General features: G+C 42.3%; 1 protein-coding gene across 1 annotated transcript in view; it reads left to right on the top strand.

Moving 5' to 3' along the window:
- The window catches only part of AKAP12 (A-kinase anchoring protein 12), a 123,167-nt gene that overhangs the window by 54,438 nt on the left and 55,874 nt on the right, over positions 1-12,855 (top strand). The window contains 1 exon segment of the mRNA XM_010383598.2: positions 12,356-12,512. Within this exon segment, the coding sequence (XP_010381900.2) occupies positions 12,356-12,512 (157 nt within the window).

Genomic DNA, 12,855 nt, shown 5'->3' with positions numbered 1-12,855 from the left:
AACAGCTCAGAGCAGTGGGTGGTGAGGAACTTGTCTTAGACATTCACGATGCAGGTCATGACACTGGAATATAAAGCTCTAGCTCTAGGGGTCTGTATTCTGTGCTGTGTAACTTGACGTGATCTGGGACCCAGAGTCAAATAACTAATCAGGAGAAGTCAGGTGCTTTTTTGTTAAACCCAGAACTCCAGTATTCCTTTGAAGCTTAAGGGGAGAGTAAGTAACATGGTATCAGGCTTATCCCCTGTCCTTAAAACAAGAATCCTTGGAATTGCTGGATTACATAGTCTTCTTCCCTGCGTGGACACCCAGTGCAACCGTGGCTCACATGCCTAAGGTCTGTGTTCGATTGTATCATGGATCCAGCATAATTAAGTAGAGATGCATTTTCTTGGTTTAAGGTACCTTAGGGGAAAAAAAGAATACAATTCTTCAGGTTCAGCCTTGGAGCTGTTCTTCTTTTTTTGTTTGTTTTTGTTTTTGATATGAAGTCTTGCTCTGTCACCAGGCTGGAGTGCGGCGCAATCTCAACTCACTGCAACCTCCACCTCCCAGGTTCAAGCGATTCTCCTGCTTCAGCCTCCCCAGTAACTGGGACTATAGGCCAGCGCCACCACGCCCAGCTAATTTTTGTATTTTTAGTAGAGACGAGGTTTCACCATGTTGGCCAGGATGGTCTCAATCTCTTGACTTTGTGATCCACCCACCTCGGCCTCCCAAAGTGCTGGGATTACAGGTGTGAGCCACCGTGCTTGCCCTAAAGTTCTTTTCTGGTTCTATGAGGCTGTGAGTAGTGGTTCTTAACCAGGAATGTTATCACCACCGCCTCAGGGGAGGTACACATTTCTTGGTGTTGGGGGTGGGGGGGGCACCAGGGATGCCCCGTGTCCTGTAATTACCGTCCACAGTGTCCACAGAGAGGAAGATACTGGTTGTGTCAGAGACTTGGTCTAGGATTCACAGGTTTTTCTTCCAGTTGGATTTAATGAGCTTCTCTCTGTCCTAAGACCCAAATGCTGTGGGGTTTGCCAACATTACAAGGTAGGCATTTCACAGAATGGAATTCTGGCAGGCCATCTTCATGCAGTGAATTACTGTCATTGGTAGGTGGTGCTTTTTATTGCCCCCATCTCCAGCAGAGATCTTATAAATTCCCTTTGCCTGAAATCAGCATGGTTGATCTCCCACCTAACCAGATTTAGAGTGCTTTGTTTTCTTTCGCATACTTTCCCAGAGAACTTGGGAGTTTTAATACTTTTAAAAACAACTGTAACATTTTATAAAGTGGAGGAATACTTGACTGAAGTGTTGTGTGTTGAAACATAACTGCATGCATCCATAGTGTCTTTAGTTATGGGGGATGTTAGTAGATGTGACTCGGAGAGGGTTCCATGAGGAACTCATTTTTAGAAAATGCAGTGATTTTCTCCTTAGAGATTCAGAATGCACATTAAGGAGTTTTAAAATTCTAAGTAAATCTGCTTAACTCTGTCTACCTCAGAGTTTCCCAGGCTAACCTGGAGCACAGAACACTTCTGAGATAATGCCTGATATGCTGGTGTCGATACACCCAGTATGCTCATGCTCTCGGATACCAGTTTGATAAACACCGAACTTCAAGAATTTAGAGGCCTAATCTGTAGACAACATTCCTAATAAAATGAGTTCACCTGTAGTGGACAGTCCTTTGGAGTTTCCATAAGCAACGTGATACATTATTTTCTAAGACATCCAACAATTTGAATATTAATGTTCAATGGAATTAATTTTGCATGCTAAAAGCAAGCTGATGATTTTAGTGGATCTCTCTTAGCAATCATTCTTTCTCATGTCCAAAGATGAGTTTGGGTTATTTCTCCTGAAATTATGGTTAACTAATTTTCATGAATTTTACTGAAAATGAGAAGAAACATGAAAATTTGGGATTTGTAGACAGTGGCGAGAAACTCTCTATCTGGTATTTATACCCCTCACCAAGCAGCACTCACGGGCCCACAAGTCCTTGTGCTGTGCAGAAACCGTTCCAGCCGCCTTCCTTAAATAGTAAGCACTGCATTTCAAACACAAAATAAAATTAATATTGGCTTTCTGAAAATTAGAACTTTTGCACTAGGATTAAATTAAATTAGTTCAACGAATGTGACAGCATGACAAAGCTGGTCTAAGCCAATCAGGTATTGAAAGTGGATAAATGTTGCTGTCGGGTGAATAGCTCTTACTCGGCAGTTGGTGGGATGATGTAGTGTAGGCTCAAATCCTATCTTGGAATGAAGACCTGCAGGATAAAGTGCGGTAGGACACGTGGGGTTCGGACAGCTGGGCCCTGTTGTTTTCGTCCTCTGGAGCTGGAGGGATGGGGCCACAGGGACTGTGGGTGATGGTGAGGAGATGTTCACCCCCTTTTCTGAGTCCTTCAAATGAACTCAGTCGAGCTTACAGTGATGTCACCAAGCAGTAAGGGGATTTTTTTGGGTGGTTGGTTTTGTTTTGCTGAATATACGGGGTAGAAAGAAATATCATGAAATTTAAAACCATCAGTGGCTTTATTTAAAGATCAGAGGCTTCATGGCATCTGTAGGTTAAGACCTGGGACCTGCTGCCACCCTCAAGAGGACCCGCTGCCTCTTCCCTGAGGAAAACTGGCGGCGGGAAGAGAGCTCTGGAGGTCAATTTCTCAGAGATAAGGGCTTCTTATTTTTAGAGATCACCGCAATCACGCCCTCCCCGGGATGCATACTCTTCTCAGTTTCCTGTGGTTGGAGAGAGCTTTTGACTCCATGCTTTGATAATACCTCTGAAACCCGATAAGCAGTTCATTTTCTTTTTTAAAAACCTTACTATTTAAAAGGCCTCCTCCTATTTTTCTTTTGCAGATTGCCTTAAATCTTTTTTTAAATTCATGGAATATAAACGTATATTCATGATTGCCTTAGCAGTGCTTATTATATATACTGAGCTAATTAAAAATCACATCGGCCAGGTGCGGTGGCTCACGCCTGAAATCCCAACACTTTAGGAGGCTGAGGTGGGCGGATCACCTGAGGTCAGGAGTTTAAGACCAGCCTGGCCAATGTGGCAAAACTGCATCTCTACTAAAAATACAAAAATTAGCCAGGTGTGGTGGCACACACCTGTAATCCCAGTTATTCAGGAGGGCGAGGCAGGAGAATCGCTTGAACCTGGGAGGTGGAAGTTGCAGCGAGCCGAAATCATGCTACTGCACTCCAGCCTGAGAGACAGAGCGAGACTGCATCTCAAAAATAAATAAATAAAATAAAATAAAGTAACAATCATTTTCTTGCCATTCTCTACAGAATTAACAGTAATGTTTTACACTCTTAAAGAAAACCTCTTTAAAATAGCTTTAACACTGAGGTTTTAATAAGGTGTATTTCTGCGTCTCAGAGAACTGAGATGCAGCATCTTCAGGCTGAACTTCTTGGAAGGCATGACTGTGTCGGGGAAGGAATGGAGAGACTAAAGAATTCGATCCGGTTCTCTCACAAAAATTAGGGCTATTGTTCATCTGAAGTTCTCATAGATCTGGATCACCAACGGAATAATGCATTTCTGCATTTAGCCTCCATCTTCTTTTCAGCCTACTTCTGGAAATTTAAATATACATTGGAAAATACATTGTATGCCTAGGTTAAAATAAAAGGTTTTTTGTTTGTTTTTTTGTTTTTTGCTAGTCTGGATTGCTGTTTGAAGTATTTAATTTTAGAGTGAGTACACCAATTGGAGCTATAGCCATTGACTTGTATGAAATAAATCATCAGTCTTAATGATAGCTCTTTGAGTTACACTGATGGGTGGACTCACTGATACACACCACACAGCTGTGTGTGTGTGTGTGTGTGTGTGTGTGTGTGTGTGTGTGTGTGTTGTGGGGGCAGGATCACTTGCCCTAGCAACCTGAGGATTTGAACCAACCAGGAACCGCAGGAAAAAAAAAGCTACTATGGACCGGGCACAGTGGCTCACACCTGTAATCCCAGCACTTTGGGAGGCGGAGGCGGGTGGATCACAAGGTCAGGAGTCCAAGACCAGCCTGACCAACATGGTGAAACCATCTCTACTAAAAATAGAAAAATTAGCCAGGTGTGGTGGCGTGCACCTGTAATCCCAGCTACTCAGGAGGCTGAGGCAGGAGAATCACTTGAAACCAGGAGGTGGAGGTTGCAGTGAGCCAAGACTGTCCCACAGTCCTCCAGTCTGGGGGACAGAGTGTGACTTCGTCTCAAAAAAAAAAAAAAAAAAAATAGGCTACTGTGTCTTCTTTTCTCTTCCTGTGAGCAAGTCTGTGATTTCAAAGCCATGGCCATGTTACCTATAGCCATACCCCGTGTCTTAATGTGCAGCCCCGTATGAATGTATGTCCTGGGATATGTGTGTATGTGTGTATAGTGAGATGTGTCGCTTCTACCAAGCTGTGTCTAATCTTGTTGGATTCTCTTGTCATTTCACATCTCAGACTCAAACCAAATGCTGCCTCCTTTGAAACCCTCCTTAACAGAAACACAAGGACCATTTATAAAAGGTGACCATAGTGTGAGATAAGGGCTGGAAAGTACTGGGATAGCACATCGACCTTGATTTGATCAAATGGACCAAGTCTTATAAAATGGATGCTGAGTGCTTTTCTATTTAGAAAGAGAATTTCCCCCAATATGATTTCATTTGAATTTCACACAATCCAAAAACAGAGATAGTATTAGTCTCAGTTTGTAACTGGGAAAATGAGCTCAGAGGTAAAGTTCCATAGCTGAGAGGAGCTTTTGGACTCTAACCAAGACCTTGTACAGTGCTGTGCTGTCTTCTGTTTCCCCCATGACTTCTATAGTTTAAAAAGAAAAGAAAAGAAAAATCACAGACGGCCCTCCTCCATTTAGACCTTTATATAAACCACCTTTACCCGCTTTGTCCTGCCCAGACCTAAAAAATCAGAAAGATTAGACGCCTTTGCCATTTGCCAGGTGTTATTGTTGAGTGCAGAGCAGGAAGAACACAGGTAACAACTCCCAGAGCTTTCATTTTAGAGAGGAACACAGGCACGGAACAAGTAATTCCCAAGACCACAATTATTGTTAACAAATAGTATAACAAAGACAGCTAGAATTTATGTTAATAGTTGACTTATTAAGAACTTAATATGTGCCTGGTGATGTTTCAAATATTCTTTGAGGTATATAAAAATGAATTCTTGGCCGGGCGAGATGACTCACGCCTGTAATCCCAACACTTTGGGAAGCCAAAGCGGGTGGATCACTTAAGGTCAGGAGTTCGAGACCAACCTGACCAACATGGTGAAACCCCATCTCTACTAAAAATAGAAAAAAATTAGCCGGGTGTGATGGCACTTGCCTGTAATCCCAATTACTCAGGAGGCTAAGGTGAGAATCACTTGAACCCAGGAGGCGGAGGTTGCTGTGAGCTGAGATCACACCACTGCACTCCAGCCTGGGTGACAGAGTAAGACTCTGTCTCAAAAAACAAAAAAAAACAAAGAAAAATGAATTCTTTTTTTTTTTTTTCTCTATTTTAAAAGCCAGTCAAGTTTAGCAGTGTGGGGTTGTATACCAACTTTAGTAACACTGATGTTAATTTCTGATAACCCACTATCATCGGACCAGCCTAAAAATGAATTATTAACTCCATTTTACAGAGAACGGGGAAGATATGAGGTAGGCAAGAAATGTGCTCAAGGTCGTGAAAGTAACTTCCTTAAGGTGGAAGCAAATGTATACAAAACACCCTTGTGAAATGGGTACATAATGCATAGGACAGATGTGTGCTCTGTCAGGAGCCTGGAGTGGTCTGCTGTAGAACTGTGATATGCTTGGCTCTGTCCTGGTCAATGTTTTTGATGAATGGCTTAGCTGAGGACGTTAATATGCTATTTACATTTGGCGATGATATAAACAGAGGAGTTAAAGCTCCAGCAGTGTGACCTGTTGGCTTAGATGATCTTAAGAGATTTATGAACCCTGGCAAGTCAGGTTATTAACATGCTTGAAGCCTAAGAAGCTATGAGTTTTAGGGTTCAATGTGTTTTCACTTTTACAATGATAAAGTGAGTAAAAAGGAAACCACGTCTGTTCTCCCAATCTCCCTCTAAAAGGACAAAATCAAACAGTAACAGTGCCATAGAGGTAGCCATTATTAAAGATTTGGTACATATCGTTCCAGACTTTTAAAAAATGCTTATACAAACATTGACTCCTTTTCTCTCTCCCTTTTCCTCTTCCTCTCCCTCTTTGTTAGTGGTTTATTTTTGTTTGGTTTGGTTTTAAACACATAAAAGAATCAAATATTCTCAGCAACTTGCTTCTTTTCCTCCTTAAACCGGGGACATCTTCACCCATGAGTGTGTCTAAATTGATCTGCATAGCTTTTGATGCTGTCTATTGCATGGACGTCTCATAATTTAACTACTCTCCTCTACTGATAGACATTTAAGTGTTTTTTTTGTTTGTTTGTTTTTGTACTTTTTGCTATTATAAAGTATTTAGTACTTATTTATTTTTTCTTTGTAGAGACTAGGTTTCTCTTTGTTGCCCAGGCTGGTCTCGAACTCCTGGCCTAAAGCGATTCTCCTGCCTCAGACACTCAAAGTGATGGAATTATTAGCATAAGGCACCATGGCCAACCCTATTATAAGTTATTATGTGTTGCACATCATAAATATGTAATGCCATATCTATTAGAATGGCATGGTGTAGCTAACGGGTTTGCATATTTAAAATTCTATCCCTATTTCCAAATTGCCTTCCAGGGATATTGTTTACTGATTTATACTCTGGTTTTCATTTTTTTCTGTTTGACATTTTTAAAGATTTACTTTCAAAACACTTTCTATTAAAATGAAGGATAAAACACAGTGAAGAGGTTTCTTTACAAGTTTGTCATGGGATTTAAAATTCCTTCCAGATCATCTTCAATTCTGATCATGTGTGGGTGTGTCCTGGTTATGTTGGCTTCTGGTTCCTTCCCATGAAGGCCACTTACAGGTTTGCTTCTCGGTCGTACTGCCCTGGGTGGAACGAATTGCCCTGTTGGAGCCTCGTCTACGTGTGAACTGCGGGAGTGCTGGGCCACTTGCACCCGGTCATCCAATGAGCATGTAGATCCAGGAGTATCACTTCTGCAGTGAAAAGAGTAGCTTTAGTTGGCTTACATCCTCTGCCTCCGGCATCCTGACAGCTGTCAAGGGCTCATCATTTTACAACTTCATTAAAGAGCCTGGTACTCTTGTTTCTTACTCTGCAAAGGAGGGCCCCAGAAAGTTGTGGAATCCTGTGGAGAAGGAAGTGGATGGAGAAGTCTCTTAGTTTTTCTGTGGTGCCTTGGCTACCACTTGGACATTCTTGGTTGTTGTTCTTACAGAAATGAGAGGAAAACACTTTTGCTAGAAACATTTGAGGTTTTTAGGGTCTTTTTTTTTTTTTTAACAGCTTGTTTAGTTGTCATGTGGTAATACTTCATGGGAATAAACTCTGGCTGACCCACTCAAAGGATATAAGCTTGAAAACATTTAGGGTTTTGATTTGTTCAAAGGAGGCATTTGTGCTTTTTGAAGCACAAATCCAGTGGGAAAATAGGTTTTCTGGTGCTTACCATGTTTAAGTGTAAGGAGCATGTCTTTCAAGTCTAGTTCTCATCTCGAAAGAAATAACTATTTATAAAACTAAGTTCAGGGTGGATGGATAAAGCTATGCGAGGAAGCTTCGGAGTAGAAAAAGTGAAATACACATTTCCTCCTTCTTTCTTGTTTGATAACAGTTAAGTCCCAATGTTACTTTCCTCCTTGAAATGGGTGGCCCTCGAATCCCATCTGGCTCCACCGAATCCCATCTGGCTCCACAGCCTCCCATCCCATGTGCCACTATGTTGTGTCTGCATCTTTCAGGGTCTCTCTGGGCAGAGCTGTGTGTAAATCCTGTATTCTGTGGCCATTTGAGTTACAGGGAAAAGAGAGACTGATTGAAGGGAAGCAAGGTGCGTGTTTATTGATGAAGAAGTGTATCCACAACGTATGAAACCATCAGGTCATAAAATAACACGTCTTCCCTATTATTTTTTAAGTGAATGCTTTGCCTATATATATACACGTAGAAAACATGGAAAAGACTTAAATGAATGTGGGTTTGAAATCCTCTGATTTGAGGTGACTTATTGATAACTCTCAGAAGTCCCTGAATTTTTAACAATGGTATGAATTATTTAGATGGTTTGGGGATGGGAAAAAAAACAAAAGCACTTCTGATTTGGAGTGAAATAAAGGGAATTATCCATCTTTAACAACACGTGGGGTTTGCAAAAGTGTAGACATGTCTGAATGTGACAATCTGACTAGGAATGAAGTCCCATTTTGTGTGGAGTGTTGGTGCCTCATGGGCTCTGAAAGCTGACCTGAGACATCACCCTTCAGGTCAAAGCTTGGGTACCCTGGCGGGATGCAAGCTATTCACAGTAAAATAGACTCAAAAACTCAGGTTCAGTAACTGTCACTGTCATAAATTGTTTTCTACCGAAGTTAATAATGTATCTAGTGCCTTTCTCAAATAGGGACAGTTACCCTGTGGTTATTGAAAATTACTATCTCGTAATGCATTCATTATGATACTTAGGATATAAGGTGTCTAGCATTTGACCTCGTTTTCAAGGGTCCTTCTTTTTATCATCTAATGTACTTTGCTATGCATGTGTAACATCTCTTTTTTTTTAAATTTTTTTTGGAGACAGAGTCTCCCTCTGTTGCCCAGGCTGGAGCGCATGATCTCAGCTTGCTGCAGCTTCCACCTCCCAGGTTCAAGCAATTCTCCTGCCTCAGCCTCCTGAGTAGCTGGGACTACAGGCACACACCACCACACCTGGCTAATTTTTTGTATTTTCAGTAGAGACGGAGTTTCACCGTGTTAGCCACAATGGTCTCGATCTCCTGCCCTCATGATCTGCCCGCCTTGGCCTCCCAAAGTGCTGGGATTACAGGCATGAGCCACTGCGCCCAGTGTAACATTTCTTTTTTAAATTATGGTTTTATTTGGAGACGAGGGTCTCTCTATGTTGTCCAAGCTGGCCTCAAACTTGTGGGCTCAAGCAGTCCTCCTGCCTCAGTCTCCCAAGTGCTGGGACTACAGCACGCATCGCAGTGCCCGGCTCGGTAACATTTCTAAAAGAGTAGACAGAAATTTGTGCCTGTGTGCTATAGAGTCTTCATGTTTAAAGAGACTCAATTTGGCTCCAACTAAAGATATCTTGGATTAGACAATTCACAAAGGATTATAATAATTTTTTCAATAATTTTAGGTAGTTTGTAGAACCCTAAACTCTATAGAACTTCAGAGTTCTGGTTCCTAAACAAGAGGCACAACTGACCAAAGTTTATTGCTTTGAAATTGAGGTATTAAGATGGCTTTTTTATGTTCCCTGTTTAGTTTGCCATATCATGAAACTGTTTATGTCAACGGTTTCTAGGTTTAAGATTCACTGGGTTACCATGTAGTCCACAATAATATGTGATTCCTGCTTTCCTCCCCCAACTTTTCTTCCTGTTATTAGTCAAATCTAAGTCGTGTGTACATACTCAATGATATTTAGTTAAAATACTCTGACATTTGACTGGGCACAGTGGCTCATGCCTGTAATCCCAGCACTTTGGGAGGCTGAAGCAGGAGGATCACCTGAGATCAGGAGTTGGAGACCAGCCTGCCCAACATCGTGAAATCTCGTCTCTACTAAAAATAGAAAAATTAGCTGGGCATGGTGGCAGGCACCTGTAATCCCAGCTACTCAGGAGGCTGAGGCAGAAGAATCGCTTGAACCCAAAAGGCGGATGTTGCAGTGAGCCAAGATCACGCCATTGGACCACAACCTGGGGGACAAGAGTGAAAATCCATCTCAAAAAAAAAAAGGAAATACTCTGACATTTTTGCTGATGGGCTTTGTGGAGACACACTACCCCCTTTTCCATTCCCTACCCCCTGCTTTTGTCTTTAGGTTTCATTTAAAATTCCCATCTTTCATATTTTGGTAAGAGAAGACTTTAAGTGGAAATGTAATCTGAGTATTCTGTTTAATAAAGGGACTCAGCATGGGCATTTTGAAGCCAACAATCCCATCTGTAGTGTAAGTATTAAACTACAGTGGTATTATTTCAGGAGGAAGCTCATGCAGTTGAAGGACAGCCTTGCTGGGAGCCAAGAACAGCCAGGTGAAAGCAATTTAGCACAACTCACGGCTTCTGGATTGCGTGTCTTGAACTCAGTCCCTTCAGGGTTCAGGGTCTTGAGTCAGTGGTGTGGCCAGAGTCATTCATTAGCCTGGAAGCAGGATCGAATGATGTCAGACCGAGTGTGGAGCTGAGATTGCTTTGTAGCATGCAGGTCTGTACCAGACCTTTTCCAGACCTGTTCCAGACCTGGAATACCCTTTAAGTCATTTTATAGTTGTGTGTAGTAACAGGAGCTTCAAAACATGGCACCTATCTTTATGTTGAGAGCCTTAAACAGAAAAACCCTGGAAATAGTTGGTGGCAAGAGCTGTTTTCGGGCCACGATGCTCCCATTCCTGAGCTGTGTGACCTGGGGCAAGACAACCCCACCCCACTAGAATTGCTTTGAGTCCCAGTGTCATTATTATAAAATGGAAATAGCAGTTGCCTACACTGGTTTTAAGATAAATGAGATATCTGTATATATAACGTTGTATATTACAATGTTGAAACATTTAGGTTCCTAATGGTCATTGTTTCTACTGGCTTAAAATTTTTTTACCTATATTCTCAGGATTAAAAATATGGCCAAGAGCAGGCCGGGCCTGGTGGTTCACGCCTGTAATCCTAGCACTTTGGGAGGCAGAGGTGGGCGGATCACTTGAGGTCAGGAGTCTGAGACTGGCCTGGCCAACATGGCGAAACCACGTCTCTACTGAAAATACAAAAATTAGCCAGGCGTGGTGGCACACGCCTTTAATCCCAGCTATGTGGGCGGCTGAGGCAGGAGGAGGATCACTTGAACCTGGGAGGTGGAGGTTGCAGTGAACCGAGACTGCACCACTGCACTTCAGTCTGGGTGACAGAGTGAGACTCCATCTCAAAAAAAAAAAAAAAAAAAAGTATTATATGACCAAGGGCATGCCTACATGCGTGCTGATTTTGTGAGGTTTTTTTGTTTTTGTTTTTTGTTTTTTGTTTTTCTCGCTCTGTCACCCAGGCTGGCGTGCTGTGGCTCGATCTCTCCTCACTGCAACCTCCACCTCCAGGTTCAAGTGATTCTCCTGCTTCAGCCTCCCGAGTAGCTGGGACTACAGGCATGCGCCCCCATGCCTGGCTAATTTTTTTGTATTTTTAGTAGAGACGGGGTTTCACTGTGTTGGCCAGGCTGGTCTTGAACTCCTCATCTCGTGATCTGCCCGCCTCAGCCTCCCAAAGTGCTGGGATTACAAACGTGAGCCACCTCGCCTGGCCATGCCTGCTGATTTTGAAACTGATGCCATCGATTGCATAGGGCATCCTGTGGGGAGGATTGCAAATGACCATTGTAGTAATATTTTTAAGGAAAAAGCAATGACCCAAATGCACGTGTTATATGTGTCTTGTTTGCTTGCTGGGCTCTGGGAGCACTGGCCTTCGCACCAAGGGGCCTCCCTTCTCTGCACCCCCTTTACCCTTTTCTCACGCAGCCCTTGCCTGTGGAAATGAGATCTCAGCTTTACCATTACTTCCTCAGAGAAGTCCTGGACACCCCAGCCTCGGTTAGGGCTGGTTTGTTTTTTGGTTTTTTTTGTTTGTTTGTTTGTTTGTTTTTTTAACAAAAAGGGCTCTGTTTATTATTATTATTTGTTCTATGTATGCCTCCTTTATGACAGTTTCCACAACTGCAGTTTAGTAATTATTTGTTTAAAAGTCTGCCTTCTGACTTGTTCAGTCAATTATGTTTAACCTGCATCTAATCACAAGGAAACATTATTTATTATTTTAAAGTAAAAAAGGGGTTTTTAAGTGTGCCTTCCATAGTAATTTGTAAGCTCAAAGCTTTGGGAAACACATCTGATTTATTAATGTTTGTATCTGAAATAGGTCTGGAAAGGTGAGTGTATGTGTCTGGTGTTCCAATGAATGAATTAATGAGTGGATAAATGGCTCCTGGGCACACTTTCCCTGTCAAGGCCCTGTCTGCTTGTAAGGTAGCTGGATCTTTCAGACAAATGTAAGACTTAACTCTTCATTGTTTCTGAACTTCCTTTTCTCTGTATTTCTTCTTTCACTGCTTTATATTCTGGAAGTTAATGCCTTGTTTCTTGACTTGGTCATGAGGACCGAAATTAAGTTTCTATGGCTTTGTCTTTCCCATAGCTCCTACAGAAGAATGGTCAGCTGTCCACCATCAATGGCGTAGCTGAGCAAGACGAGCTCAGCCTCCAGGAGGGTGACCTGAATGACCAGGAAGGAGCCCGGAACGGTCAAGGAGCCCTAAATGGCCAGGAGGAAGAAGAAGTCATTGTCACAGATGGTAAGCTGCCTCTCCAGGCACTGGAAGGCACACAGCACTTGCAACAAACTTTGAACTCAGCAGAAAATACTCTGTCATACTGCCTGGTGGTGGATTGACGTTAATAGCAGAAACAATCAATTGGTTACAAAAGGAAGTACTTATCTGACCATTTGGATACCCCCTATACTTAGACCTTGAAGTTATGTTTCCTTTTTCTTATCTGGAACTTGATGCTTTTTAAATTATTGTTGCTCTGTCCCAGCTACTTGTCTGAAGTTATATGTGAGTTCTTGTTGGAAACAGAAGTCATGGTTGCTTTAACAGTATCTCTCTCTCTATAGAGGAGCCTGCTATACTTGCA

Source organism: Rhinopithecus roxellana, chromosome 4, assembly GCF_007565055.1.
Source record: "Rhinopithecus roxellana isolate Shanxi Qingling chromosome 4, ASM756505v1, whole genome shotgun sequence".
In the NCBI taxonomy this organism is placed as follows: domain Eukaryota; kingdom Metazoa; phylum Chordata; class Mammalia; order Primates; family Cercopithecidae; genus Rhinopithecus; species Rhinopithecus roxellana.
Note: the sequence above shows the minus strand (reverse complement) of the source record. Positions and strands in the feature narration are given on the sequence as shown.